The sequence below is a fragment of the Stegostoma tigrinum genome, chromosome 9 (assembly GCF_030684315.1).
Source record: "Stegostoma tigrinum isolate sSteTig4 chromosome 9, sSteTig4.hap1, whole genome shotgun sequence".
Classification (NCBI taxonomy): Eukaryota; Metazoa; Chordata; class Chondrichthyes; order Orectolobiformes; family Stegostomatidae; genus Stegostoma; species Stegostoma tigrinum.
The window spans coordinates 90,511,763-90,536,528 of record NC_081362.1 but is presented as its reverse complement, the minus strand read 5'-3'; the positions used below and the strand labels follow the sequence as shown (position 1 = coordinate 90,536,528).

Sequence of the window (24,766 nt, the reverse complement as noted above, 5' to 3'; positions counted from 1 at the left end):
TGTGAGCCATCTGTAGCTCCGCACCACTCAATGCCCCCATCCTCCTCACTCCAAATGCCTTGATATTCAGTCCAAATCTATCAATCAGTTGGAGTCTCTACAGCAGTAGCAGTTGATCCTCAGCACTCACTATTAGGCAAGTGATTTCATGTTTCTGCTATCCTTAAGGGAAATCAATGTTGTTTAACCAAACACTGATGCACATTTCATATTTTACAACATGCATTCCCTGTTCCCACTTTGTCATTGTTTGCAGGTGATTACTAGAGAATGACACAATTCAAAGCATTGAAGCAAATTGACTCTGTTGTTAATTCATTTTTTGTGTACATTCTCTGTGTGTGTGTGTGTGTGTGTGTGTGTGTGTGTGTGTGTGTGTGTGTGTGTGTGTGTGTGTGTGTGTGTGTGTGAGATAATGTATATGAGGCTTCATGTGGAAGCGTGTGTGTGCAAGGATGTGTTTGTAAGGACGTGTGCATGAGGATGCGTGTATAAGGGTCTGTGTGAGTGGGTTTTTATATACAGATGTGTAAGGCTGTGTTTGAGGGTGTGTGTATGTGAGGCTGAGTGTGTGTGTGTGTGTGTGTGTGTGTGTGTGTGTGTGAGAGAGAGAGAGGGGAGATGTGAAGCTGTGTGTGTATGTGAGGGGTGGTGCAAGGGTGTGTGTGTGTGTGTGTTGTGTGTGTGCGCGCACGCGCGCACATGCACATGAATATTGAGTGTGTTTTGGTGAGTGTACATGAATATGAGTGGATACAATGACTTGTGTGGGTTTTGGTGTTTGTGTAAGTGAGTGGGAGTATGCCTATGTTGTTGTGATATGTCTGCAGTTTTGAGAGTGAGAGCATATAGCAATATTGGAGAAACAACTCCACAGAGTGAGTACATGCATACATACACTCATCCTGGTCACCAAGTCACCCTTTATTTACACATGAGAAGCCATTGACACTGACCCAGCTCTCTCAGAGCAAGGAGGCCCTCTGACACTCCTGTTTATATCTATCAGTGAGGGCTCCCTGATTGGACCAAGTTAACAGTCCCAATCAGAGAACTCATATTCTGTGAGGTCCAACTGGCTGACCTCATTACAATCATTACAACAGGAGCACACAGGAGCATAGTAGATCATTCAGCCGACTGAGATTGCTCTGCCATTCTAGATCATGGCTGAATATCTCCTTGAAGGCCATTTTCTTGCACTGTCATCACCTTCCCTGATAACTGAGCTTCATGTGAATATGAGCATTTGTGCATGCATGGATGTGTGTGCCTAAGTGTTTGAATAATGTACATATGTGTCAATATGGGTGTATTTGTGTGCGTGTGCATACGTGTCAATATGCATATGTGTTAATATGTGTGAGTTTGTGTGCACACGCATATATGTTTCAATACACATATGTGTCAGTATCTTTGTGTATATGTGTGTGGGCATATGTGTGTGTGTGCATGTGTGCGTGTGTGCCTGTGCGTGTATATGTGAGTATGTGTGTGTGCACGCGTGTGTGTTTATATGTGTATGTGTGTATGCCTGTGTGAGTATGCAAGTCTGCTTAGCCCTGCCAACACTGTCATTAGTGCCTGCAACATGACTCTTCATGTCACTTAAACACTAGTGAGCATTCCAAAACAAAAATAGAGAGCCGCGCATTGGTGGGGAGACAGAGCTGTGATTTAGTTGAGTCATTCCAGGGATCCAAGGACTAGGACTGGTATAATCTCACAGGCCCTTCCCCCTCACTCACTGTTGGCCTGGTGTATTTTTAGCTAATATTACTCCAGCCACGCAGCTTCCTCAGCTGTTCTGTCACTCCAGAAAGTGAGTCTGCCTTCACCAAGTTACACAGCCCAGACTAAGGTGAGTTTACATCTAACTTCTCAATCTGTTGCATGCACAGAAAACAAAGGCAGTGTTGTAATAATATCAGTATTAAAAGACAAAACTAACTTAATCTCTGAATTTGAGAAGGTATAATTGCAGAAATTGAGAGCACGAGGGAAGTTACGGGTGCTGACCCTGTTTTGTCCAGATGTTTTGTTCAGTGGGTACCATGCTAACAAATTTAAACCTCAATTACGCTCCTTCATTTTACAGGCACTATGAAGTAACGATAAAATCAATCAAACAGTCAATAATAAAGATTTTAAATCAGTAGAACTGTGTCACATAGTGTAATTGAGAACATTTAGGTCTCAGGCGACTGGGGGCTAGCCAACGTTATTCCTTTGTTTAAAAAAGGCAATAGAAGTAATCCAGGAAATTATGTCAGTCATAGGGAAATGGTTGGAAAAGATTCTTCGGGACAGACTTTATTCACACCTGGGAAAGTATGGACTTATTAGCTATGGGCTGCATGGCTTTGCGCAGGAAAGGTTGTGTCTCACAAACTTGATTGCATTTTTGAGGAAGTGACAAAATGATTGACGAGGGCAGGGTGGCGGATGTTGTCTACATGGAGTTTAGCAATGCCTTTGACAAGGTCTCTCGTGGCAGGCTGATACAAAGACATGGGATCTGCAATGAGTTGGTCAGATGGACACAGAGCTGGCTTGGTCATAGAAGACAGAGAGTAACTGTGAAGAGTGTTTTTACTGACTAGAGATCTTCGGCCTGTGGGGGTTCCGCAGCTATCAGTACTGGGACCTCGGTTGTGTGTAATATATATAAATGATTTGGAGGAAAATGTGGGCAGTTTCATCAGTAAATTTGTGGATGACACAAAGACGGGGGGAGCTAGAGACAGTGATGAGGATTGCCATAGGATACAGCAGGGTATAGATAGGCTGGAGACTTGAGAGGGGAAATGACTGATGGAGATTAATCCAAACAAACGTGGGATGATGCAATTTGGGAGATCTGATGTAGGAGATAGGTAAAAGGTAAATGGAAGAATCCTTAATAGCATCAACATACAGAGGGATCTAGGCCCACAGTTCCCTGAAAGTGGCATCACTATTGGATAAGGTCATCAAGAAGATATATGGCACACATCATTGCAGCAGAGAGTACAAGATTTGACAAGTCCTGTTGCAGCTGTAGAGAACTTTAATTAGGCAACATTTAGATTATTGCATACAGCTCTGGTTTCCGCACTACCCAAAGGACATGGAGACTTTGGAGAGAGTACATAATAGGTTTGGTAGGATGTTGCCTGGTTTAGAAGGTATTATGAGGAGAGATTGGACAAACGCGGCTTGTTTTCACTTGAACTTCAGAGGCTGAGGTGTGACCTGGTCGAAGTTTACAATATTACAAGAAGCATGGACAGAATGAATAGTTTTTCCCAGGGTAGAAATGCCAATTATTAGGGAATAAGCCAAAAGGAACGAATACAGAAGTTGCTGGAAATACTCAGCAGGTCTGGCAGCATCTGCGAAGGAAAAAACAGAATTAACATTTCAGTTCCACTGGCCCTTCCCTCAGTTCACAGATGCTGCCAGACCTGCTGAGCTTTTCCAGCAACTTCTGTTTTTGTTCCTGATTTACAGCTTCCGCAGTTCTTTCGGTTTTTATTAAGCCAAAAGGGTTAAGTTTAATGGAGATGTGAGAGGGAGGTTTTTTTACACAGAGAGTGGTCAGTGCCAGGAATGAGCTGCCAGAGGAGGTGGTGGAGGTGGACGCAATAGCAACATTTAAGGGGCATCTTGACAGAAACAGGTGATTCTCCAAAACCCAACAGTTGCATTCTTTTGTGACCTTGCGCCATAGAAAATCATGTTATAGGGAAATCGCTGTAGAAAATCATTATACTTGTACAGCAGAAAGTTCACATTATCCAAACTGCATCCACTATTCATCAATCGCGTTACAGTCAATTTGCATTAACAAAACGCGTTTTATGGCAGAACTAGCCCACAGATAGTAGGAACTGCCGATGCTGGTGTCAGAGACAACACAGCGTGGAGCTGTAGGAACACAGCAGGTCAGGCAACATCAGGGGAGCAGGAAAGTTGACATTTCCGGCCAAGACACAACTGAAGGAGGCTGGTACAGTTAAAACAATCCCCTGATATCTCTGTAATCATTTGAATTTTGGACAACTGCTATTGCCTTTACTCCACATTTTGCTACCACACCTGTAGTCATCGAGGCCCTAAAGCCTGGAAGCCCCTCACACATCTTTCCATCTGCCCATATTTCATTCCGACATTGGTTAGGCCACGTTTTGGAATACTGCATTCATTTCTGGTCTCCCTGCTATAGGTTGTTAACTTTGAAAGGGTTCAGTAAAGATTTACAAGGATGTTGCCAGGGTTAGAGGCTTTGAGCTATAGGGAGAGACCGAAAGGCTGGGGCTATTTTCCCTGGAATGTTGGAGGCTGAGAGTTGATCTTATCGAGGGGCATGGATAGGCTGAAGAGCGAAGGTCTTTCCCCGGGGTAGGGGAGTCCAAAACTAGAGGGCATAAATTTAAGGTGAGAGGAGTAAGATTTAACAGGGACCTAAGGAGCAACTTTTTCATGCTGTGGGCAGTGCGTGTATGGAATGAGCTGCCAGAGGAGGTGGTGGAGGTTGGTACAATTACAACATTTAAAAGTCATTGGGACATGTGCATGAATAAGAAGGGTTTAGAGAGATATGGCAAAAACTGGCAAATGGGAATAAATCCATTTAGGATATCCGGTCAGCATGGATGAGTTAAGCCAAAGGCTCTGTTTCCATGCTGCACATCGCTACAACTCTGTGATTCTGTGAGCCCATTAACATGTTTCTACCACTTTGATAGAGATGCACTGACTCAGAGATGAGGGTGCTACCAAACGAACAACGGCTGATGTATAAATCGGCCAAACTAGGAAGTGCTCAGATCTTGGTGGGTTGAAGGGAGGAGGAAAGGGGGAATTACAGAAGTCGTGGGAGCAAGGCAGAGGGTCCTTATTAAAAGCATTAGGTCACGCTGACCCTAGCAAAACAACGAAAGCCAGAGAATTCCTATAATTTAAAAAGGCCTGAGATCCAAATCCAAATGCAGTTTGCGGCCTGCAGTCCCAGGTGTTCATGTCTAATGTGCCATTCTCTTTGGTGTCAACATAATTTCACTTTGAAAATGTTGCTGCGTACATTTTACACCAATATTGGTAAAACTGAGTTGCCTGCATCAGGTGAAACCACCCTAGAAACTACCTCTAAGCAGAGGGGAAAAGATTAAGTCATTTTCCAAACAAATAATGTTGGTGGAATTTGTGGGACAATTTTATTCTGTTTCTCTTATCCCCTGCTCTGTAGTCCCGGAGACAGAAACTTTTCTGGCTCAATTGTCTGCCTTTAAAAGATAGAAAGGAAGGTATTTTTATAATGCTCCAAGTCGGCCAGGTCCTTCAGAAACATTCCAGAGCACTTTGTGTGGATGGAGAATCACACACCCATAAAGCACGTAGAAAGGCCATTCGGCCCATTGTGGAACTGCTGGCCATTTCAAAAAGTTATCCAATTAGCACCAGCTCGCAACTCCGCTCTTCACGCACAGAAGCCAAGTACAGTCAGTTCTGCGATAACATGCGTTTCTTCAACCCAAATTGACTTTAATGCGATTGAAGAATTTAGGCCACTATTTGTAGAACATGAACTTTCCTTACCAGTAGCAGCTGTAAGGTGATTCTGGTCCCATTAGTTTAAATGGTGTGGCTTATAACATGAGATTACATGAGAACAGAACAATCACTTTATATCCGAGCCTTCTGTATTTAACCAATACTTTTTTGAAAGTTATGATTGAAGCTGGTTCTATTAACCTTTCGGACAGCCTGCTCTTGATCACAGGCACTCATCTCCAATAAGGTTCATTCTGGCTCTTTCACCAATTGCCTCAAGCTTGCCCAAATCAAATCTCCTGCTAATCTTCCCTGCTCAAAGGAGAACAATCCCAGCTGATCGAGTCTCCAAACATATCTGAAGACCCTCATCCCTGTACTGGTCTTGCAAAGTTCCCTTGCACGTTCTCCTCTCTGAAACCCTCACATCCTGACCCAGAGCGACCACAATGCATCACAGTTCAATCCCTCATTTGAGCCACTTATGCACACAGCGGCTGCTTTGTCCTGGATGGTGTCGAGCTTCTTGAGTGTTGTTGGAGCTGCACTCATTCAGGCCAGTGGGGAGTATTCCATCACAGTCCTGATGTGTGCCTTGTAGATGGTAGACAGGGGAGTCAGGAGGTGATTTACTCGCTGCAGTATTCCTCGTCTTCCCCACTCCCCAGCCACAGTATTCATATGACCATTCCAGATCTGTTCCTGATCAATGATAACCTACAAAATGCTGATGGTGGGAGATTCAGCGATGGTAACATCATTGTTTGTCAAGAGATGATAGTTAGATTCTCTCTTATCAGAGAACATCATTGCCTGTCACTTGTGCGCGATGGATATTGCATGCTATTTGTCAGCCCAAGCCTGGATATTGTCCAGACCTTGTTGCATTTGAACACAGACTGCTTCAGTATCCGAGGAGTCACAAATGGTGCTGAACATTGTATGATCATCAGCAAACATCCCCACTTCTGACCTTATGATAGAAGGAAGGCCGTTGATGAGGCAGCTGAAGATGGTTAGGCCTAGGATATTCCTCTGCGGATGTCCTCAGGTTATGTACTGGGACTGAGATGATTGGCCTCCGACTACCACAAACACCTAAATATAGGACTTAAACAGTGGAGAGTTTTCCATCCCCACTGTCTTCAGTTTTACTGCACATCCTTTGTTGTCTCATTCGGTCAAATGCTACCTTTGGTACAAAGGGCGTGATTCGCGTGTGGTGTCTGGATTTTGACGTTTGTTTCCATCTGAACTTATGGAACAAATTAGTAGCCAAAAGTAGGCTATTCAGCCCCTCAAACAAGCACTGCCATTCAGTAACATCTGATTCCATCCTCCAATCCACATTCTCACCTATCCCTGATAATCTTTCACTTCCTCGCTTCTCAAAATTCTATCCACCTCTGCCACAAAAACATTCAAGAACTTTTCCTTCACCATCTTTTCAGGAAGAGAGCCCAAAGACTCACAACCCTCTAAGAGAATCAAAATTCATCTCATCTCTGGTTTAAATGGATGGCCTGTGATCAGTGGCCCCTTAGTTGTCCTTTCTCTCGTAAAATGAAACACCTTCTCCATATTTGCCCTTTCAAGACCACTCAGGATCTTATACATTTCAAATAGTCTCAACTTAACTTCTAAAGGCCAGTAGAAACAAGCCTATCAAACCTGTCTTCACAAGAACCTGAGATCTAGTGAATTTGTGTGGTGTATACTTTAGCTAGACAAGATTATATTATGTCCTGGAAGTGGATACTTTCCGAGGCAGTGCAGCACCAGGAGTCTTTGAGAACATCATCATCAGCGGTCCCTCTCAGACAAGCATGACTCTCAGAGTGAGTCTCTAAGTGAATGTACAGACTGATGTAACAACCGCAGGCTCTGTTACACTCAGGGCAGGTGGTGTTCACAGGAGGGGTTGGTTGGGCGTTGGTGTCACAGTGCCTCCCTTTCACTCTTTCTCCCTCAGCTGCCTTTTCAACGCCGGCAAGCCTCCAGGTGCTCGACACCTTCCTGGGTACTCGTCCTTCACTTTGGACAGTCTTGGGCCAGTGATTCCCAGGCATCTGTGGGAATGCTGCACATCGCCAGTGAGGGCTTGGGGTATCCCTGAAGCACCTCCTCTGTCCGCCTGGGGTTTGCCTACCATTTCGAAGCTGGGAGTAGAGCACCTGCTTGGGCAGTCTCGTGTCGGACGTGTAGATAACGCATCCAGTCCATCACAGCCGAGCCAAGGGGCGGCGGCGGGGGGGGGGGGGGGGGGGGGGAGGTCAGTGCTTTGCTACTGGGGATGTTGGCCGGTTTGAGGATGCCAGTGTCAATGCATCATTTTTCCCAGCAGATTGACAGGTAGCATTGGTCATACTGCACCTGTGCCTCAATGTGTCTTCTGTAGACCATCCATGTCTCAGGGTCCTATAGGAGATCAGGAACCACAACAGCTGTGGTGTCAGAGCTTGGTGTCAGATCTGATGTTGTTATCCTCAAACAAGCTTCTCCTCAGTCAGCCACTTCCATACCTCCGTACAAAAACAGAAGTTGCTGGAAACGCTCAGCAGGTCTGGCAGCATCTGTGGAGAGAAATAAAGAGTTAAAGTTTTGGATCTGGTGACCCTTCCTCAGAACGTTAACTCTTTTTTTCCCACACAGATGCTGCTAGACCCACTGAGCTTTTCCAGCAACTTCTGTTTTTGTTCCTGGTTTATAACATCCATAGTTCTTTGGGGTTTTCTCCAATACCTTGGGACTATCCTGTCAATCAAAGCGGTTATTGATGGAAAGATCGACAGCCACCTCCAGTGTGCTAGCACAGCCCTCTTTGAGCTAAGGAAAGCATGCCAAATGATAGCCTTCAGATTGGTGCAACTGCAGTTTGTTACAGACCTGTGAGCACAGTGTACACAGAGACATCCAGAAGCCTGCACGTAAAAGAATATTTCTTACCCATTCTGTCTGTGAGCAAAAAGACAAAAGCCCTCATGACTTTAAATGAGGGATTCTGATTAAGGAAAAGCTCGAGATCCATCCAACCAGTTTTCACATTGAAGATTCACTATCATTCAACAGGCAATATCATGCCACCGTTGCTTTAAAAATCAAAATAAATGTCTGTCTTATTTATGAATGGAAAAATGTGTTTTTAGGTTTTTAAAGGAGTAGATTCTAAGTTGTAGAGTGTCAAATTAGTAATCCATAGTTTTTGTTAAAGATTAAGTTTAAAATAAACAGAATAATTTCCTGTTGTGAAACACAGTGTGAATTACTTTTATCCTGAATAGCAATCCACTTAGAATTCCTACTGTGTGGAAACACACCATTTGGCCCATCAACTCCACGCTAACCCCTGAAAAAGCATCCCACCCAGAACACACCCCACCCCCACTATCCTGTAATGCTATATTTCCCATGGCTAATCTACCTCAACCTGCTCAATGTTGGACTGTGGGAGGAAAGCCACACAGACCACAGGAAGAATATGTAAACTCTATGCAGGCCTGAAGATGGAATTGAATCCAGGCCCCTGGTGCAGTGAGGCAGCGGTGCTAACCACTCGGCCACCAGGCCACCCTAAGTTAGCGCTACGTTCGGCTCCCTGGGCCCTAAACTCTAGAAGCCCTCACTCTCTCCTTCTACCTTTAAGGTGCTCTTTACAGTCTACCTCCTTCACCAAGATTTTGGTCATCTGCCCTGCTACTTTCTTGTGTAGCTCATTTCTGTTTTATATATAATATTCCTCTTGAGATAGTTTACAACGCTAAAGGTGCCGTCACTTGAATGGGCGGGTTGTATTATGAGAAAGGTTAGACAGGCTGGGCTGGTATCTACTGGAGCTTTGAAGAGTAGGAGGCAATTTGGTTGAAATGTTTTTGATCGTGAGAGCTCTTGACAGAGTGAATGTAAAGAGGAGATAACACAGTGTGGAGCTGGAGGAACACAGCAGGCCAGGCAGCATCAGAGGAGCAGGAAAGCTGACGTTTCAGGTTGGGACTCTTCTTCAGAAATGGGGAAGGAGAAAGGGGGCTCTGAAATAAATAGAGAGGAGGGCTGGGGCTGGGGAAGGTAGGTGGAATGGTGATAGGGGAGTGGTGGGGATTGGCCAGTGAGGTGTGGAGGGGCGGATAGGTTGGAGAGAAGATGGATAGGTTGTGTCAGGTCAAGGAGGCAGGGATGAGAGGGAAGGTTTATTCTGAGATAAAAAGGTGTAGACCGAGATGAACACAGCAGGCCACGCAGCATCAAAGGAACAGGAAGGCTGATGTTTCGGGCCTAAACCCTTCTTCAGAAAAAATGAAGTCACCATTCTGGGCCTATTATAACCGGGACTCCCCGGCTCCACTGCCTCTTCACCAAAGCCAGGAGTCATCGTCTGGGCCTATTGTAACCGGGAGTCCCTGGCTCCACTGCTGCTTCACCAAAGTCAGGAGTCATCGTTCTGGGCCCATGGTAACCGGGACTCCTTGGCTACACTGCGAGACCAGGCTGCCCCTCTCTTCTCACCAAACATCCCGCTCTGCCCACCCTCCTCCGTGATGTCGCCACCGCTACCGTCACCTCCTTCAGTTGCTGTGCGGATCCGCGCCCGCTGCCTCTTCTGAGCACCCGGGGGAGCCATTATTCCGAACACGGCCTGCTGTAGATACCGCGCCAAGTTCGCCAACTGACCTGCCACGAAAGGCCCCAGGGAATAAACATGAAAGGAAAAGAGCAGAAGTCAAAAGAAAAGAAAAGAAAGAAAGTACGTGGGAACGGACGAGCCCTGGGCAAGAACCCGCACGCAGCCCGGCTACTGGGCCGCCATCTTGAATCAATTGGAATTCTCTTCCTCAAAATGGGGTGGAAACAGAGGCCTTGAATATTTTAAGGTGGAGGCAGATGGATTGTGTGTAAGCAAAGAGCGAGGTGAAAGCCTTTTGGGGTTAGACGGGAATGTAGAATTGAGGTTAAGAATAGATCAAACAGTCTTATTAAGTGATAGAGCAGGCTTGAGGGGCTAAATGGCCCACTTCAGCTCCAAGCCCTTATGTTTGCACACAAATACAGATCGCTGTTGTGTTGGAACAGCTTCTTTTGGATTAACAAAAAGCAGAATTTATTATCTATAGCAAGGTGTAGAGTCAGATGAACACAGTGGGCCAAGCAGCATCAGAGGAGCAGGAAAGCTGACGTTTCAGAACTAGACCCTTCTAGTATGGTATCTTGTAAAAACACACTGGTGAGACACCAGTACACTCTGTGTCCTGGGTGCGACATTGTAAGAAGGAGAGAGTACAGAAGTTGTTTACAGGAAGGTTTCAAAGGTTGAGAAGCTTCAGTGGTTTGCACATTCTCCCTGTGTCTGCATAAGCTTCCTCTGATTCCCCTCCCCAGTCCAAAGATGTGTAGGTTAGGGTGGATTGGCCATGCTAAATTGCCCGTTGTGTCTAGGGATGTGCAGGCTAGTTCGGTTAGCTGTGGGAAATGCAGGGTTAAAGGCAAAGGGTGGGTTTGTTGAGTCTGGGTGGGATGCTCTCCAAAGAGTCGATGTTAACTTGATGGACCGAATGATCTGCTTATACACTGTAGGGTTTCCATGATGCAGACAGCTTAGGGTTGTTCTCCCTGGAAAGAAGGTTGAACATAGAACACAGAGCAATGCAGCGCAGAACAGGCTCTTCGGCCTTCAATGTTGCGCCGGCCTGTCAACTAATCTAAGCCCCTCCCCCTACACTATCCCATCATTATCCATGAGACAAATTTGATGCAGGTCTACAAAATCATGAGAGGTATAGACAGGGTGGATAGCAAGAAGCTTTTTCCCAGAGTCGGGGACTCAATTACTAGGGGTCATGAGTTCAGGGTGAGAGGAGGAAAGTTTAAGGGAGATATGCGTGGAAAGTTCTTTATACAGAGGGTGGTGGGTGCCTGGAACGCGTTGCCAGCGGAGGTGGTAGACGCAGACACGTTAGCGTCTTTTAAGATATATTTGGACAGGTACATGGATAGGCAGGGAGCAAATGGACACAGACCGTTAGAAAATAGATGACAGGTTAGGCAGAGGATTTTGATCAGCGCAGGCTTGGAGTGCCGAAGGGCCTGTTCCTGTGCTGTAATTTTCTTTGTTTTGTTCTTTGATTGTGTTCTAAATCAGTGAGTGGGCTGGATAGAGTAGATAGGATGAAGCAGTTCCTGCTCTTAAAAGGACTAAGAACAAGAGGGATCAAAGATTTAAAGCGATGCGCCAATGAAGCAAGGGTGCTGTGAGAAAAAGTCTTTTCCGCACAGCTAGCGTTGAGGGTACAGAACACATAGCCTGGAGAGGGTCAGTTGAGGCACTTGGTTGGTTATTTGAATAGAAATGGTGTGCAGTAACATGTGTAAAAGGCAGGAGATTGGCATTGGGTAATGATGCTGGTTTGAAGAGCTGGGGAAGGGATGACGGGCTGAATGGCCTCCTTCATGCTGTAACAATTCTGTGAATCTGTGATTCAGTGTCACATCAAGTGTATGGACACCCAGCAGAGGGTAATCTCCAGGCCATGGCTTGCTCTCACTTTGGGGACATTGGCTGTGCTTGGTTGTTAGTGAAGGAGATCACTTTGTATTTCCAGGTTGGTTTAAGGTATCAATGACAGCTCCCAACAGTGCTGTACAACATGGCCCTATTTAGCAATGCTCCAAACAAGCCCCTAGCAGCTGAGCAGCAGCAGCACATTGGTTAGGTTGCCCTCTGGGTGAAGCAAAGGCTATAATTAACCACAGCATATGTTACTACACAGCATCTGTCTTAAAGGGGAATCCCTCTGTAACTCACCACACTCAGGCACACACATCAGCTCAATCTCCACCTTTAGCCCCGAGCGTCCTTTCACATCTTAGTGACCAGTGTATGTGGGAGCTTGCTGAGTTCCAAAGACTCACGACTCTGAGAGAAATTTTCCGCACGTCTATCTTAAATAAGCAACCCCTTTTTTTTAAACAGTGATCCCACTCAGTTTGATTCTCCTCCGCGAGGAGAAACATCATCCCAGCATCGAGCCCCCTTACAATGTGACATTTCTCAGCCAGATTGCTGATCACTCATCTCGACCCCAGTGGATAGCTTAGCTGGCTGTACATCAAATCTACAGTCGTTTGGCTTAAAAAAATGAGAGAGACACCAAGGATGAGGTGTCTCCGGGAGACCGACTCAAGTGAGGGAGAACAAAGCTTTTTATTTGAGAGAAGTGCGGAGGTGAGGGATGGATCGGAGTTCCACCTGAGGTCCAAAGTTAATTGCTCCTCCCGGACAGGAAAGGTGGTTGGCAGAGCCGATGCGCATAGTGGTAATATCACTAGAAGAAGCTTGACACCATGAGACAAAGCAGCCCATTTGATTGGCATCCCAGCATAAAGCATCCACTCCCTTCACCACCGACACTCAGTGTGTACCAACTACAAGATGCACTGCCAGAAATTCACCCAAGATCCTTAGACAGCAACTTCCAAACCAATGACTACTCCCACCTAGAAGCACAAGGGCAGCAGGTTTTATTAAATCATGAGGGGTATAGATAAGGCAAATGGCAGTGATTTTCCCCGAGGGTGGGAGATTTCAAGACCGGGGACTTATTTTTAAGGTGAGATGAGAATGATTTAAAAAAAAGACGTGAGGGGTAATTTTTTACACGAAGTGGTTTGTGTGTGGAATGAACTTCCAGAGGAAGTGGTGGATGTGGGTACAGTTACAATGTTTCAAAGACACTTAAATGAAAAGGAAAGATGTAGAGGAATATGGGCCAAGTGCAGGCAGGCGGGATTATGTTCGGCACAGAGTGGTTGGGCCGAAGGGTCTATTTCCATGCTGTACGACTCTATAACTTGGGACACAGTGACCTTATACTCTGGGACTCTGATTCAAATCCCTACCGTGGTAGCTGGTGGAGTTTAAAATCAAATCATAATGCTGTAACTGAATGCTAGCCCCAGTATTAATAAGCCCTAATTGTCAAGAAAATCCGAGCTGGTTCACTAATGCCCTTCAGGGAAGGAAATCTGCCATTCTGGCCTACACGTGACTCCAGACACGCAGCGGTCCTGCCCTCTGAAATGTGCCATGGAACAGTACTCAATTCAGGGGCACCTGGGGATGGGCAACAAATGCTGGCCTTGAATTGAGCGGTGCTCTATGGCAGAGTCACCCACCTTGCTGTGGGTCTGGAGTCATGTGCAGAATGGACCAGGTAAGGATAGCAGGTCCCACAAGAGGGCAAACTTCGGGGAGGGGGGGTGGGGAAGAAAAATCAAGCTACAACTCACCTCAGAGTTGAAGGGTTGAGGGACACTCAATTAGGAGCTACAAGGGAAGAGAAAATGGGAGGAGAATAGGATTGGAGAATACTCTTCATGTTCCCACTGTTGGTATAGGAGTCTGGTTGATGATGGCCTCAAAGAAGACCCATTTTGGCAATAATCAGAACTTGCCTTTGGGAGGGGTCATGAAAAATGCCCTCCATTGAGATTATGTGCTTCATTATTCCAAGGGTAAGGTTTGTCCAAAAATGCAATAATTCCTATCGTCTCTCGTTTCTCTGCAGAGGTAGTTTGTTGGAGGTATTACAAATCAACCATGGAGCCCCAGGATACCATCAACGCTAACGCTCAAGACCCTTCTACCGGCACTGGAACACAGGAGCCTGCCCAATATTCAATAACAGGGCCCAGCACGGGTCTCCCGGACCAGCAAGGAATAAACAGTCCTGCTGAAGTTGCCCAGGAGTCACCACAGCAACTAGAGGAGAAGCCAGAAACTGTAGTGGCACCAGATCAGGCACAGACGAAGACAACCCTCCTGAATCTGAAGGAGGACGGTCCTGCTCAGGGAGACGCGGCCATCACTGACCTCGCGGAGGATCTGGACAGGCAGCTGGAGGATATCATCAAAACCTACGGCTCGGGAGAAATCATCTTGGGAAAGGAGGCTGGGGGGGAGGCAGGCAGGAGCCAGGGCCTGGACAATGAGGAGGGAATGTCTGAAGAGCATTTTGAGGAGGCTGGGAAAGAGCAGCCAGAGACCACTGTGCCAGCTGAACCTACCAAGGAGATGGGCAAGGAGCAGAAACTGGACAAGAAGAAGCTGAAAGGACTGGGTGAGTAACAAATTCATTCCCCTATAAACATTTTCACAGAGAATACAAGCAGCAAGATTTCCAATTTGTCTGCTGCTTAGGACATCCAACTGAAAGCCTGATGCTCTAACATTGAAGCCAGCTTCTTAATTGCATTCAACACATCTTGTCGTAAATCATTGGACTTTATTTCTTGGTTTTTATTGAGGCCGCTAAGAGAGGACATCAAACCTCAAGACAGGACCCAAATTCCAGTTAAACATTGGCTTACGTCACTGTGCTACAGTTCCTATCACACATGCCTAGTTTGTAAACTTCATGTAAAATTTCCCTTTACTCGACGCCTCCTGAGAATTCTTTCGCCTCAAAGATTTTGCACTCGTTGACGTTTGCAAACATCTCCACTTCCCGTTTGGAAACCAGCACTGAATCCTCCTCCATCAGGCCATGCCATCCACACCAGTCACTGCTTAAAATAGTTATTTCTTCAAGTCATCATAGATTCCTCTGGCAGTCACCTTAAGTCAGTGAACTCCGTCAATAACCCTTCTCCCTCTCTGCTCTATCCAGGCCTCTCATGATTTGTAATACCTCCAACAAACTACCTCTGCAGAGAAAAGAGACTTTCCCCTCAACCCCAGCCCCACCCCTTTCCCCTTAGCCCTCCCTCCTCACCCAACTAATATTACCCCCCACCAGGCTGGATGGAAATGAGGTATCCAGCTGCTGTGATCTATTTAAATGGCAATGTGCAAACACAAGAACTCACCTTTTGTTGTCCAAATGCTCCTGTGATCCTGAGGTCTCTGCCTTCAGTGAGTTTTGTTAACTTCCCTCCTGGTCAATGAGCCCAGTTCCTTCTCATCTGCACCTTGGGGTCTTTCATTTCACAAAGGTTGTCCATGGAAATAAATATTTTCTGTTGTTAAGATACCTCAAACAAATGACACAGCAATGTTTCCAATTTAAACTCAGAGAACGCTCTGTAGCACCTCACAGAGCCTCTGTCACAAAGGTCTCTGTATGGCCTGATGGTGGCTGCTTTTCATTCTTTTTAAAGCCCACAATTCTGACCCAGCACAGTGTCTCAGTGGTTAGCACTGCAGCCTCACAGCATCAGGGACCCAGGTCCGATTCCAGCCTCGGGCGACTGTCTGTGTGGGTTTCCTCCTGGTGCTCCAGTTTCCTCCCACAGTCCAAAAATGTGCAGGCTAGGTGGATTGGCCAATCTGTAGTGCCCAGGGATATTCAGGTTTGGGGGGTTAGACATGGGGAAAATGCAGGGGTAGGGGAACAGGTACAGGTGGGATGTTCTTCATAGGGGTGGTGTGGACTTGTTGGGCTGAATGGCCTGCTTCTACACTGTACAGATTCTGTGATATTACCAGGTTCTGAAGGTAAAGTTTTGGAGTGCTGCGCCTAGCTTATTGCTGCTTCCGTGGCTACTGCAGACTTGCTTTTCAGCTACTGACTGATTGTCTACGGTAGGATATAGGAACGGAAGTAGGCCATTCAGCCCATCGAGTCTGCTCCACCATTCAACTTGACCGTGGTTAATCTGCTAATCCTCAACCCCACCTTCCTGCCTTTCCCCCCATAACCCTCAATTCCATTACCGATTAAAAATGTTCCTCGGCCTGTGTCTTCTCCAGGTGAAAATTCTCTCAAAAGTCATAAACTCATTTGCTTTTATTTATTTTCTTCTGGGTCTATGATTTCTTTGGTCCATGGTGGGGCTCAGACTGGCACTGCATTGATCATGTGGTATTATCCCAGAGGACCATTCTTGGTGCCTTACCAGTACATGGCACTGGGTAAAGGTTCCTTGAGGTAGTTCACGGCTGCCAATCCTCCTATGTCTTTGCTTTGTCCTTGGCCTATCGAGTGAGTATCAGTTGAGAATACATAGTCAACATTGACTATCCACAAAAAAGACACTTGTTCTTGGGTAACAAAAAGGTTTATTGCAGAATAGCAAAAAGTACAACCACATTTGGTTAGGTATGACTAGGACCTCAGGGAGCTGGAACCAATCCATTTGATCCCTCCAAAAGCTACAGTATAAACACTGACCCCACAAGCTGTGTGTGATATCAGGGCGATGGGTGGGGGCAATGGAACATGAACATTAGCCCCTTTGGAACCATAGCATTATATGACAGTAAGTTTGGTGGTAATTTTTCTCCATGCCAGTCCACAGGTTACAGCAGCCATTGGACATGTTGCTGAGGTAATGCCCTTTGGCCTAACAATCCCATTGCTTCTTTCTTTTCCAACACAGGGAAGGAAGTTGCCACACTGATGCAGAACCTGAGTAAAACCAACTCAGCTGAGGAGCAGCAGGATGCTTTCATTGGGAAGTACGCTGAACTGGTCAGTAAAACAAACATTGCCTTCAGGTATAATTTTCTGAAGAAGGGTCAGACCTGAAACGTCAGCCTTCCTGCTCTTCTGATGCTGCCTGGCCTGCTGTGTTCTCGCAGCTCCACACCCTGTTATCTTCAGGCTTTCACCATTCCCCTTGTAGCCAAACAGTGCCAGAGCAAGGAAGCAACCCTTGAAAACATTCGCAAGTTACCAATTCTTAACCTCTGTTACCAGCATCCATGAGCTGTTTAACCATGAAACAAGTTTAACAAGTGTAACTCCTAGTGTTGCCTGACACTCCGCACATGGGGAGGTACTTGTGATATATCGAGTCAAATAATGAAGAGGTCACAGGAGGACCTGGGTTCAAATCCCACTACAGCAACTGGCCAAATCCAATGAATTAAATGTCTTTCTTTTAAAAATCTGTAGTTAAAAACTAGTCTCAGTGCTGGCAAACAATCATCAATCATCATAAAAATATAGAGATAATGGGAACTGCAGATGCTGGAGATTCCAAGATAATAAAATGTGAGGCTGGATGAACACAGCAGGCCAAGCAGCATCTCAGGAGCACAAAAGCTGACGTTTCGGGCCTAGGCCCTCTCTGATGAAGGGTCTAGGCCCGAAACGTCAGCTTTTGTGCTCCTGAGATGCTGCTTGGCCTGCTGTGTTCATCCAGCTTCACACTTTGTTATCATAAAAATCTACCTGGCTCACTAATGTCCTTTAGAGAACGAATTCTGAAGAATTCTTTTATGAAGAAGGGTCTAGGCCTGAAACATCAGCCTGCCTGCTCCTCTGATGCTGCTTGGCCTGCTGTGTTCATCCAGCTCTACACCTTGTTATCTCAGATTCTCCCATCCTTACCCGATCTGGCCTACCCATGTCTCCAGGCCCACAGCAATGTGGGCTAACAAGGTGCGGAGCTGGATGAACACACTGGGCCAAGCAGCACCAGAGGAGCAGGAAAGCTGTCGTTTTGGGCCTAGACTCTTCTTCAGAAGAAGATGTGGGTCTTAATTGCTTTTGAGGAATAGGCAAGAAATATTAGGCATTGCAAGTGAGACAAAGCTGTGGCTGTCAAGAGGTTATTTTGTCCTTTCGTTTTGGAGAGCATTTGTGACGCAGAGGAGACAAATAGTGTCTAAGAAAGTAAATAACTTGTGAGACCTTGGGGTATTTTTAAAATTTGGAACAATGCAAGCAGCGAGGGTGTGGTTAGCTCTTTTAGACCAGGCCTTCTCGTTTGTTTTCACTTTTTTGAGTTTTACTTTTAAGCAGAAGTTTTTGGGGTTTCAAAAGAGTTGAAAGCTTCAGCAGATGTCACTTGGCTGCTCCTCTCTCTCTGAACTTTCTCTTGATTTTATTTTCCACCTGGAACTGCATGTCAGAGTCTATGTCTGAGTTTGCCTTTTTTATCAAGGTGTGTGTTTATGGGACATTACTATACTGGAACAGTTAATCAGTCATCGTTACCGTATCTACAAGTCAGTTAAGTTTTCCAACAGAGATATTATTCCTCTTTCTTTGGTCACATTTTAACTTTAGTGTTTAAATAAATTGTGCTTTGCTTAACATTGAGTAGTTTGACCTGTCACACTGCATCCGCAACAGACTTTTCATATTTACTCTTAATATAAAAAAAATTAAGGTCTAGTCTACCTTCTTAAAATATTTTGAGGGGGTCTGATCTGGTCCATAACACAAACAACATCTAAACCTTTTTTTAAAAAATTGACTGGATAGGAACTGATAGCCGATAATAACATCCCCTCAGTGACACAATGGTGTTAAAGATGTTTGAAGCTCCCCCTAACTGTAAGTCTGATTATACTAATGAACTTCACAATTCCGTCAGTACAACTGTGAGTTTCACCGCACTCTGCTGGGCAAGACCTGGAAAATTAATCACACAACAACAACTGCACCATTACGGTTTACAAAGGTATGTCCTCAGGTGCATCTTAAAGGTAGATGGAGAGTAAGAGAGGCAGAGAGGTTTGGAGAAGGTGCTCTAAAACTTAGGGTGCCACAGCTGAAGGTTTGGGGGGCCAAGGATAGAACAATTCAAACTGGGAATGTTTGGGAGGTCAGAGAGAGTTGTAGGACTGGAGAAGGATACAGGGATATTAGATAAGATACTATGTTGGCTCAAACCACCACAGAAAAGCTGAGGTCCAAGAGGCTCACTGCCACAATTATTTTTTATTCATTAACGGGACGTGGGAGCTGCCGGCTGGCCAGGGCTTATTGCCCGTCCCTAGTTGCCCTTGCTGGTGGTACTGAGCTGCTTTCTCGAACCACTGCAGTTGACCTGCTGTGGGTTGACCCACAATGCCCTGAGGGAGGGAATTCCAGGATTTTGACCCAGCGGCAGTGAAAGAACGATGATATATTTTCAAGTCAGGATGGTGAGTGGCTTGGAGGTGGTGGTGTTCCCATATATCTGGGGGCCTTGTCCTTCTAGATGGAAATGTTCTTGGGATTGGAAGGGGCTGTCTGAGGATCTTTGGTATTTATTTTACTCCAGGGCAATTAGGGATGTACAACTAAAGCTGGCCGACAACCCGCGATACTCATGTCCCTTGAACAAAGGGATTGGAATAAAAGGCTGACGAGAGTTGCTTTTGTTCCTTCGAAGGGTTGAATCGCCAACTCCAATTCCTTATATTCCTACATCCCCTTCCTGACTGTAAAGAATTTATTTCTATTTGAGAGTGTGTTTGTACTGTAAGCCAGTATCTCCCTGTTGGTGAGAGATAATGGGAGCTGCAGATGCTGGAGATTCCAGGATAACAAAGTGTGAGGCTGGATGAACACAGCAGGCCAAGCAGCATCTCAGGAGCACAAAAGCTGACGTTTCAGGCCTGGACCCTTCATCTAGGCCCGAAACGTCAGCTTTTGATCTCCCTGTTGGTGCCTGGTTTGTGACACTGAGGAGGTTTAACAAACAAATCATTGTCAAATAAGTAGTTTACCACTTGGATTGGAGTGTTTGTGCTCTTTCTATTGTTTTGAGATAGTCAGTCATCCTTGGAGAGGATATCCTCTCCGAATCCATGAAGGTCACATTATCATTGGTATGATCACGGCAAGTTTTATGGCTCATAGCTGCCACCACCAGGGATATGGTGGTACTGCAGCTGTTTGTCGCCAAAACCCAGCTGAGCACAGCAGGCCAAGCAGCATCTTAGGAGCACAAAAGCTGACGTTTTGGGCCTCGGCCCTGCATCAGATGAAGCGTCTAGGCCCGAAACGTCAGCTTTTGTGCTCCTGAGATGCTGCTTGGCCTGCTGTGTTCATCCAGCTCCACACTTTGTTATCTCGGATTCTCCAGCAACTGCAGTTCCCATTGTCTCTGCCACCAAAACCTCATCTTTCAAAATAACAACTTTCACCAAATGCAGGAGCTACTTTCAGAAACAAAAATGTACACTGACAGGCAGAGTGAAAAAGAGTTTGGAGAAAGGACGCTAGAAGAGAAACAGTAAACTATCAAGACAAGGCCTCTCCTGTGGACATCAAACTTGCCCTGCTTCGTTTCTGAAGAAGAGAACAAGAATTCTTGGGGTGTTTTGGAATTTATTGATCACCTCAGTCAACATCACGAAGATTATCTGGTCATTACTGGGGTAAAACATTTATCATATATACATCATTAGAGGTTTGGCTTTTACAATAGAGAAAGAAGGCTGCGGATCAATTCTGTGGAGGTAATCTGTTTTAAAAAGGCCAGAAAGCATTTTTTATTATACAGTTGTTGCTGGCTGGGCCAGGCATTTATTGACCATCCCTAATTGCCCTTGAGAAGGTGATGGTGAGCTGTCTTTTTGAATCGCTGCTGTGAGTTGACCCACAATGCCCTTAAGGAAGGAATTCCATTTTTGACCCAGTGACAATGAAGGAACGGTAAGATATTTCTAAGTCAGGATGGTGAGTGGCTTGGAGGGGGTTCTTTGAAGCAGTGATCTAAATGTATCAACTCCACAAAAGCATGTCACTGCAGCCTAGCAGGACCCCTGTAGTGTTAACGGATAGAACGTTTATCCTGTTGACCTTACAACAGACCAGAAAGCCATTAGATTTTGGCTTTTGAGTTCAGTTTGGAAGGATCAGGAGTTCAGTTGAGAAGGAAGGATAGTTTTCGCCAGTAGATGGATCAAGCTTTTAGCTCATGCGAACAGTCATTCTTGCAGAAGTGTTTTAGCTTGTGAAGCTTCCAAGCCAGGAGAGTTTGGATAGAAATCTTCAAATTGTTAGATCTGGAAAGGTTTAAGCCCTCAGCATTGTGAAAGTTTCAGGACTCAGAATAATAAAAATGTCTCCACGGTCCAAGGGAAGGAAACTGGGAGGAGTCAGTTAAGGAAAAACTTAAAAGATTAGAGATAGGAATTTCAGTGGAATGCGGTGCATAATGGGATAATAAAACAAAGAACAGTGGATGCTGGAAATCTGAAACAAGCAAAAAAAAAATTTCTGGAGAAACTCAGCAGGCCTGGCAGCATCTGTGGAGACAGAAACATCACAATGTCAGTCTGTTCTATCACATCCACAAAGATGCCATTGCCAACCTGGGCTGCTTAGCTTCCAAGCTGTGAAACTGATTTCGAGTCCAATGACGCTTCTTCAGAATGGAAGGATAAGTAAAATGATAGTGTTGGGACACAGTTGGAAACTTTTGTATTGCTGTTTGTAAGATCTTTCCAACTCATTTTAACGGATTGCTTTTGCTTTCTCTTTTAAATCACAAACTTACGTTCTATTTCTAAAGAATATGAACAAAGAACAATCCTGATATAATTCCCGTGCGTGTCTATGTGTAGCTTGGCCTACCATGGTTACCTACCATGATTGCCTTCATTGTTCCAAAGCAAGCACCCCAACGTCCACAAACAAAGCTGCATTAGAACTCCATTTAAATGGGCCACAACTCACCACAACACTTCAGAACTACGCAGGATTGAGGAAAAGCACCTATACAAAATCTTCGCTATAAACGGAGATCCCCACAACTTCATCCACAGGTGCCTACTAAATAGACAACAACAGGAGGACACAGTACACCCCTAACACACTGGCCACACTGCCCTACATCGAGAACATATTGGAACTGACAATGAAACTCCTACATCCAGTAGGAATCATGGTGGCCCACAAGCCCACAGCAACTCTACGACAAACATTCACAAGGATTAAAGACCCCATTCCCACAAATACAGAACCAATGTAGTTAACTATGCGATGGCTGCCATCAAACAGCACACCAGACAGACAGGGAGGAAACTAGCCATCAGAATACACGAACATCAGCCAGCAGCAAAACAACACAATGAACTTCCCTTAAAATCAGTACACTCAGATAATGAAGACCATCAGTTTAACTGGGAAAACATAACTATAGCAGGCCCAAGCCAAACATAGACATGCATGGGAATTCCTAGAGGCATGGTTCTCAACCCATAATGTAATCAACAAACATATATAATTGGACCCCATGTACAAACCCATACAGAACAAAACCAGAAAATACAGTGCTCACCATTACGGACCGGACAATATAAATTCCAAGCAGCGTACAACAACATCGCTTCATCAGAAACCTCACTGATGATGTTACCTAACATGAAGACGAAATATCTGAACAGGAACAAGCCAGCTAGGTAAGCAAGGCAACAACTTCACCCCAACCTGAGCTACAGATCTTTGCTAAAACTTTGAACAGAAGGCAGTTAAGAATCAACTACCTTGTTATGGATCTGGAGTCTAAAGGATTTTGAACCACATATTGTCTGCTCCCTTCACCACTTTGCACATCACTCAGGTAATGATCCAGATATTATCAGCTTTGAAGTTCTGAGTTTTAATCTAGTGCCTAGCTCCTCTCACTCTCTGGGCAGAATCTCTTTCCTAGTTTTCTTGACTCTATTGATACATACATGGACCACAACAAATGGAAAATCCCCATGCCCAACCTCCCACCACCACCAACGGTAAACTCGTCGCCAGCCCTGAGTAGATGTCCCAAACCAGGGGGCAACATAACCATGCGAACACTTATCATTTTCTGCAGAGAACAGGGTCAATCTTTCCCGCTATGCTGTCATCTCCCACTACTAAACATAGATACATGGAATATAGGAGCAGGAGATGACCATTCGGCACTTCAAGCCTGCTCCACTATTTATTATGACCTTCCAACAATAGCCTGTCCCTGCTTTCCCCCTTATTGTTTGATCCTTTTAGCTCTAAATCCTAGTTCCAACACCTTCTTTAAATCACACAATGGTTTGATCTCAACTGTTTTCTGTAGTACAGAATTCTACAGGTTCACCACTATCCGGATGAGGATATTCCTCCTTATCTCAGTCCTAAATGGTTTGCCCCTGTATCCTTAAACTGTGACCCTTGGTTCTGGACTCCACCCTCCGCATCAGGAATATCCTTCCTGCATCTATACTGCAAAGCCCTTTTAGAATAATATAGGTTTCTATGACATTGTTGCTCATTCTTATAAACTCCAGTGACCACAACCCTAGATGATTCAACCTCTCCTCAATATGTTGGTCCCACCATCCCAGGAATCAGCCTGGCACACTTCTCCTGCACTCCTTCTGTAAAAAGAACATCCTTCCTCAGATAAGGAGACCAAAACTGTACACAATAATCCAGGTGTGGCCTCACCAAGAGCCGAAGAAAGGTTACTGCACTTGGAAACATTAACTGATTTCTCTCCACAGACGCTGCCAGACCTGCTGAGCTTTTCCAGCAATTTCTGTTTTGTTTCAGACTTCCAGCCACCACAGTTCTTTCATTTTTTTTTTTGTCTAGGGGTCTCACCAAGGTCCTGTACAATTGCAGTAAAACATTGCTGCTCCTGTACTCGAATCCTCTCTCTAAGCACGTCAACATACCAATTAATACCCTCTCTGATGAAGGGTCTAGGCCCGAAACATCATCTATTGTGTTCCTGAGATGCTGCTTGGCCTGCTGTGTTCATCCAGCTCCACACTTTGTTATCTTGGATTCTCCAGCATCTGCAGTTCCCATTATCACTGATACAATTTCAACCCCACTGCGAAGCCAGTCAGCTTTTGTGCTCCTGAGATGCTGCTTGGCCTGCTGTGTTCATCCAGCTCCACACTTTGTTATCTTGGATTCTCCAGCATCTGCAGTTCCCATTATCTCTCTCAACATACCAATTGCCTTTTTCACTGCCTGCTGCACCTGCATGCTTACTTTAGGTTACTAGGTCATTAGGATACCAAGGTCTATTGAACATGACACTGTCTTACTTCTATACACTCTCAGATAATAATTCTTGCTATCAAAGTGGATAACCTCACACATTTATCCACATTATACTCAATCTGTCTTACATTTGTCCAGTCACTCAGCATATCCAAATCACACTGCAACATCTCTGCATCCTCCTCACAGCTAGGCTTGCTCTGTGTCATATGCAAATTTGGAGATATTCCATTCCGTTCTCTAATCTAAATCATTAATACATATTGTGAATAGCAGGGTTCCTAGTCCACAGGATCCCACTAGTCACTGCCTTCCATTTGCTGTTTATTCCAGCTGTTTGTTTCCTGCCTACTGACCAGCTTTCCACCCATCTCAGTATACGGCCCCCAATTCTAAATGCTTTAATTTTACACATTAATCTCTTAGCCTTCTGAAAGTCCAAATAACCCTCACGCCCTGGATCCCCCAATCAACTCTACTCATTACATCCTCAAAGAATTCCAGCAGTTTAGTCAAGCATGATTTCC

General features: G+C 45.2%; 1 protein-coding gene across 1 annotated transcript in view; it reads left to right on the top strand.

Annotated features, from left to right (window-relative positions):
- Window positions 1-1,760: 1,760 nt before the first annotated feature.
- Window positions 1,761-24,766, top strand: part of txlnba (taxilin beta a) — a 40,699-nt gene continuing 17,693 nt past the window's right edge. The window contains exons 1-3 of the mRNA XM_048535914.2: window positions 1,761-1,861; window positions 14,091-14,642; window positions 16,903-16,994. Of these exons, the coding sequence (XP_048391871.2) occupies window positions 14,123-14,642; window positions 16,903-16,994 (612 nt within the window). The 5' untranslated portion in view covers window positions 1,761-1,861; window positions 14,091-14,122. The remainder of the gene's footprint in view (window positions 1,862-14,090; window positions 14,643-16,902; window positions 16,995-24,766) is intronic.